The following is a 6,403-nucleotide window of genomic DNA, read 5'->3' as shown; positions in this document are numbered from 1 at the left end:
TGTACTGTTGTATATGAATTCAGTAAGACAGCTGACAGTGACTGACAGGAATTCTCAGGGTGAGAGTGATGGATGAGGAGCCGCTGATTCACCAGCTTAAAATACTTAAATACTGATAATAATAATTAACAATGATAATTAATAATTAATAATAATAATTGGAGCTTAATAAACACATTTTTATTTGGTTGTGTTCAACAATCAAGATTTATATATTGCCTTGTATCTTATGCATGGTAGGGTCTGGAATACAGCAGGAATAATAACATTTATAACTCCATGGCAAAATCAAAATGCAAAATTATTTCTATTTCAGTTATTTTAAGTGCTATATGGAGGAAACAGGACCTCTCTAAAGCTCTTAAAGACAAAGTCTCATCTGAAAGGATTCCTCAGTTCAGGCTGAATAATGAAGAGTCTCAGTTTTGAAGAAGTCTTTGAAAGGAGAGGTCAAATTTCTTGAAGAACCTCAAACAAGCTCAAAAGCTTTTGTATCAAACTTAGAAATACCATTACCTAGAGAATGTTCAGCAGCATTTAGGTGTTGGAAATGTGACTATATTGCAGAATTATTATTCAAGCATTCATATGCATTGATGAATTGGGGTTTCATATAAGTCCACTCATCTACACTGGGAGGTGTAGACTTTCTATTAAGTCCAGCATAACACAAGAAAACACATGGAAAGCATTGTTACTATGGAAATAAGATATAATATAAGAATATTTATTCAATTAAGTGCAGCAAAATATTTACAACAGTACAGTATGACAAGTTGTAACACCAAGTTCCTGAAAAACCTAAAATAAATAATTTAAATACAGTACAGCTGCCTGTGACTGACAACAAACCATGAAGACAGTGAAACAAAAAAAACTGTGCTGAGAATAGAAAAAGGACAAAATCATGTCAAAATAAATATTAAATACAGATATAAATAAATGCATTGCTTTTCTTATGGCGAGAGGGACATTGGCAGTAGGCCTCAGTGCACAATTGAGGATGGATGGCTATTCAATTTTTTTTCTTTTTTATGTATACGTGTAGAACTTCTACAGAACTTTTCATGTTTTTGTTCAAACCCTGCACACGAATCATCTGTGTGCTGCTCAGGGGGGATTTGGTAAACTAATCTTTAGTTCAACTCTGCAACAACTGAGGGGGCAACTTAAATAGAAATATTTCAGTCCAAATAACAACATATAAAAAAAGAATAAATAAAGTATTCAAAAGTAATGGGTGCATGTTTGTATCAGGTAGATTGAGTTGAGGTGACGAGTCTCTCTCTCTCTCTGAGCATTCAGTGCTCTCCCAGAGTAAATGGAAGCTGTTCTTTTCTGTACAGTCGTTACCTTGGCCATTGTTTTTACAGCAGTTTGTTCAGGGGCAGTGCGTCTCCCCTGGCAAGTTTTCAGTCACACGTTCCTCATGGTCTCATTTCAGATGTTACCCATGTGAGCGGTGACCAGGTGAGAGGGTGCGAAGGAGTCAAAGGCCACATCCAGGGGCAGCTCATAGCGTGAAGCCTGAAAGAGCGGGTGGCTCTGAGGCCCACCTGGTAGGCCACCTGTCGTGGAGGTGGGGTAGTGGTGCGACATGAGGTAGTGGGCATGGTGGCCGGGGTGGTGTGTGTAGTTCCTCTCTGGCTCGTGGGGAGAGGGCTCGTGCTTCAGGGCAAAGTTGCCACTGATGCTGAGGGGAGGGGTGAGGGGCCCGTCGTATGGTGGGGTGCCACTGCTGCATTCGTTTGAGGAGGGGTTGTCATACACAGGCCCTTTGAATCCCTTCATGTGGAGGAGGTGGGATGCCTCCAGGGAGCCATAGGGGGGGCTGGGAAGGCCTGGGGACGGGTAGCTGAGTGGATGGCCAGTCTGACCCCCAACACCACCCACCCCCGGGCCTCCACACTTGTCCTCCAGCTTGTTGAGCATCATCGGGGTGGGTCCCAGCTGCAGGCAGCCGGCCACAAGGTTACTGGTGGGCTGAGACAAACCTTTGCACAGCATCTCCACGAAGCCATGGCTCTCTGTGGATTGGCCACTCTCAAGCACCTCTGACAGGGCCCAGATGTAGTTGCGTGCCAGGCGTAGAGTCTCAATTTTTGACAGCTTCTGTGTTTTGGAGTAGCAGGGCATAACTCTGCGGAGACTTTCCAGGGCATCATTCAGTCCGTGCATGCGGGAGCGTTCTCTGGCATTGGCCTTGACCCGCCGGACACGAAACCTCTCCACTCGAGCTTTGGTCATCTTCTTCTTTTTAGGGCCTCTCCTTTTGGGAGCCTGCTCTCCATTTTGTCCAATCTCGTCATCATCATCCTCTTCCTCCTCCTCTTCCATATCTTCACTGCCCAGCTCTGTGCAGGAGTGGATGCGGCCCCCTACATTCAGACCAAGGCGGACCCTCATGTCTGTGCTCTCCTCTCCATCCTGTGAGCTGCCGTCCTCCTCCTCATCCTCCAGCCAGCTGAGGGAGCTCACCAGCTCACTCACATCCCCGCTCTTCCCAAATGGTTTGGTCATCATTTTGATCTGAGGAAAAAAAACATTAAATTTGTTCAATACCACGTATCCTGTTTTTTATAATTTGTTGATGCTTTTTTACAAAAACATACATAACAATATGTTCCATAAACTACAGAATGATTCATACTTCAGCTCTGCAGTGTGGACAGGTCACCGCTCTCACTCACAGAGCTGTTCCCTCCCTTATAGTGTGATATTGTGACATTAAGGAAATGATGGCTGTTTTTAAAATAAAATGACCCCTGCTGTTTATGCCATATTCTTTCCTGAGACGCTGTCAATCTGGGACATGACCGGATTTACTCAGCATATAAAACTAAAAGATTAAATAGGCAACCTAGAGACCAATGTGGACTTGCTTTTTGCATCCAAAGAGTGGATTCCTAAGTTGATTTCAATAAAACTTTTACATTTTACAAAATAAACACACATATTATAACGTTATAATATAGGCATGATAATATATGTATTGTTATTCAAGAGAAACGCGGACCTGGGACAGAGCATGTGCTATTGTTTTGAAAAACACTGTCCCAATTAATTATTGTGCACTAAGGCGTAAAAGTGGGACAGATTAGGAAACTGCAATTATGAATTCAGAAGTTAAGACACAATTATGTCTGGACTGTGTGCTACTGAACATAATTAAAAATAATAACAAGGACAATATCAATATAGGACTTTTACTTAATTGAAATCTAGCTATATCTATATTTTATAACTCAGCTTTCTTTAATAAACAGTTACAGGGAAAATATAAGTGCGTCCTTAAATGCCTGTACTGATTTTAGCATCCCAAATCTGGTTTCACAACTATGCTTTTAAAAATTCTAAACAAAACCAAAAACAAATTAGTGAACTCACCTGTTTGGATTTGCTCTTTGTGAAGTAAAGTAAAAAAAAACTTGCTAATTCAAAAAGACCTGCAGCAACTGAGTGATGAATCCAGAGTCGCTGATGTGTTTCTCTCTTCGTGCATAAGCCAGAGTCCTGAGCTGCTCTTCTCTCTCACACTTCCATGAGTACGCATGGAACTTTCATATCCAAGTGGTCCAAACCCGGCTCGCTCTCTTTGCCTTAAACCGGGTGAAGCCCCTCCCTCTAGGCGGCCCCACCCACCGTCTACTCATCCAAACGCGCGTGGCGGGCTCGTGGCCAGAAGTTTCATCCGCATGCAAATTTGTGAGGGATAGGAGGAGGAGGAGGCGCGCGGCCGGCTGCACGTGCGGGAGGTCCAGTAACAGCAGCAAACATGCGCACATTGGGAAACACCATTAAATATGGTAATCAGGGATGTTGAGACAACCTCTTTGCAATATAAGGACCATGATGTAACAATGGAGTTATAGATGCACATTAACATCCAGACATATGCCATTAAGTCATTGGTCACAGTCGTTTGGCTTATTGCTGCAGTGCTTGTAATTTGCAATAAACTAAATATTCTTAATCATCCCTCCCTCTGATGCCAAGTTCCCTGTATCCCACAGTATCTTTATACTTTACAGACATGAGGTGATTATGTGGCATTGCAGGAATCAGCTGTGTTGCCAAAATATCACTTTTTTGCATGCATATTTCAAATGGTATCAGATGTAATGTATCACATCAAGTCAAAATTCCACTATATAATTAAATGTTTTTTTCTTATTTAGTTGGTTTCATCTGATCCGGAACTGTGCATCTACAGGCCTTCCCTGATTTATTCTTCACACTTGTAAATGTAGGACACGGAAAAAGAAAATACAAAAACACCATTCTGTTTTGATGTCGTGTGTTAACTATCTTAATCGATTGTCTATCTCTTCATTAGACGGTTGGATAAGAAATTTTCCACTTAATTAAACACAGCGTAGGCCCGGTCTTCGCTGCGTAAAGAGACGCTCCTCCGTGTGTGCGCATTTAAGTGATTTTGACAGCTTGGTGCGAGGAGAGCAGGTGTGCGTTGTTCATCCGCTCATTCAATAGTTTTCTTGCATCTCTAGCGTCATATTCGGCTCCAGAGGACTGGTCCGAATATTAAAATAATCGGTGCAGTTATGAAGAGACTGCAGGTACTTGCACACAATAAATGCACAACTCAACTTTATTTATAGAACATTCCCCATGTCGCCCAAAGTGCTCACACTGCAACACAAAACAATAAAAAGTAAAGAAAAACATAAGGGGGGTGGGGGGTGTCATAAAATAAAATAAAGGGATGAGAATAAAGCCAATAAAACCCACCCAAGTGGTTAAAATGCAAAGACTTATAAGACAATATACACTATTACTCAGAATTAAAACATTATCATTTATTACATGAGGAAGTCATGGTTAAATGACAATAACACAACATCGTTTGTCATTTATTTTTATTTTTTACTAATGAAGGTTAATAAAGTCATTAACACTGACAGACACCAGAAGACTTGACTTTTCCACTCATCAGACCCCGTGGAAACCCTTTAAACGACGGTATGGCCGTTTATTGTTTATAATTGTATCTCAATATTGAGCATTTTCCCACTTTTGACCATAAATACCACGGCATAATGAGCGCCCCGCCAGTCCTCGTGCGTGGCGAGCCGCAGCGCAGTGGGGGTCTATTGTCATCACCGGCCATTGACTGCCGGGGTCTCGCGAGTCGCACGTGCCCCCGCATTGATCCCATTGTGCGCGCGACTGCGTACAGCTGTGCTCGAGACTAAACTTTGCCAACCACAGTGCGTGGACTGAGTCTCCCTCCGTGGATCTGAGTGATCGTGAATTATCCACGTCTGGGGGAATAAGATGTGGTCACGTGGCGAATCGGCAACTTCGCGTAAAAAACCGGCATTTATCCAACGATTTATTGAACTGAGCCCAACAGATGGCTGAGTATAGGAAGCGTTAGGAGGGGTGTGGGTGTGAGTGTGTGTGTGAGTGTGTGTTTGGGGCGGGGGGTGCATCTGTTGCTTGGATGCTCACGCGTCACTCGCTCGCACAAGAGGATGTCTCGTGCTGAAACAGCACCTCACTAACGGCCCTAATCACTGCTGGTCACTGTGGCCATAAAGGCATCTGCAGAGAGAGAGAGAGAGGAGCCCAGTGCTTTGTGTGTGTGTGTGTGTGTGTGTGTGTGTGTGTGTGTGTGTGTGTGTTAAAGCCTGCTTGTACTTCTATCTTTGAGAGAACCACTCTGAGTTGTAAACCTTATACAGAGGGAGGGACGTTTTGGTCATTGTTAACTCTGGGGTATGTTGGTATAAGGTTGTGTCAGTTAGTGTCCTAACAAATATATAACTGTGGCTCGATAAGTGTTGGGTACAAGCGGCTAGGCCTTTTCTACTGGTCAAAAAACCCATACATCCAACAATGTTGTCAGAAAAGGGAAACTAGACTAATGTGATGTGCTCAATGCTCCCCAGGTACACCCCCCCCCCTTACCTCCAAACACACTACTGCCCTTCTGTCCCAAGAGTGAGTGTGTGGCCTCCACCACACCTGCAGCCTGCATGGGGAATTGGAGTCTCGCAGTCTCCCACAATCCCCATCGGTTTCCCAAATGACTGAATGACAAGCGGAGAGGGAATTGCACTGCTCCCATTTCAGCAATAACATATAAGCCAATCTTGTGGAAGAGGTCATGATGAGCACATCTGATCCGAACCAACTTTTGATGAGTTTGCATTAATGTAACCTGGGTACTTCAAAATATTTATCCAAGAAATAAATACATATAAAATGATGCAGTTCTTTGCTGACTTAACTTGTTCCTTTAAGATATTTGAAATGTAGATGAAGAAAGACTCAGATGGTGATTTGGGGGATTTATCTTTAGTGCTTGTGTTGAAGAATGGCTTATAAATGCATAGTCACGAGCTGTCCAAAAGAAGTTTCCCTGTAAAGATTCGTCCAA

General features: G+C 43.0%; 1 protein-coding gene across 1 annotated transcript; it reads right to left on the bottom strand.

The window, feature by feature from the left end:
* Nucleotides 1-706: 706 nt before the first annotated feature.
* On the bottom strand, nucleotides 707-3,588 carry neurod4 (neuronal differentiation 4). Its single transcript, XM_020088939.2, has 2 exons — nucleotides 3,388-3,588; nucleotides 707-2,529 (listed from the first exon to the last, which is right to left on the bottom strand). Exon 2 carries the CDS (start codon nucleotides 2,521-2,523, stop codon nucleotides 1,441-1,443), a length of 1,083 nt encoding a protein of 360 aa, XP_019944498.1. The 5' UTR covers nucleotides 2,524-2,529; nucleotides 3,388-3,588; the 3' UTR covers nucleotides 707-1,440.
* Nucleotides 3,589-6,403: the final 2,815 nt, after the last annotated feature.

Source organism: Paralichthys olivaceus, chromosome 6 (assembly GCF_024713975.1).
Source record: "Paralichthys olivaceus isolate ysfri-2021 chromosome 6, ASM2471397v2, whole genome shotgun sequence".
In the NCBI taxonomy this organism is placed as follows: domain Eukaryota; kingdom Metazoa; phylum Chordata; class Actinopteri; order Pleuronectiformes; family Paralichthyidae; genus Paralichthys; species Paralichthys olivaceus.
This window is presented reverse-complemented; position numbering and strand designations above follow the sequence as displayed.

Coding starts and splice junctions, on each gene's coding strand:
- neurod4 (XM_020088939.2), bottom strand. CDS start 2,523: ATGATGACCAAACCATTTGGGAAGAGCGGGGATGTGAGTGAGCTGGTG.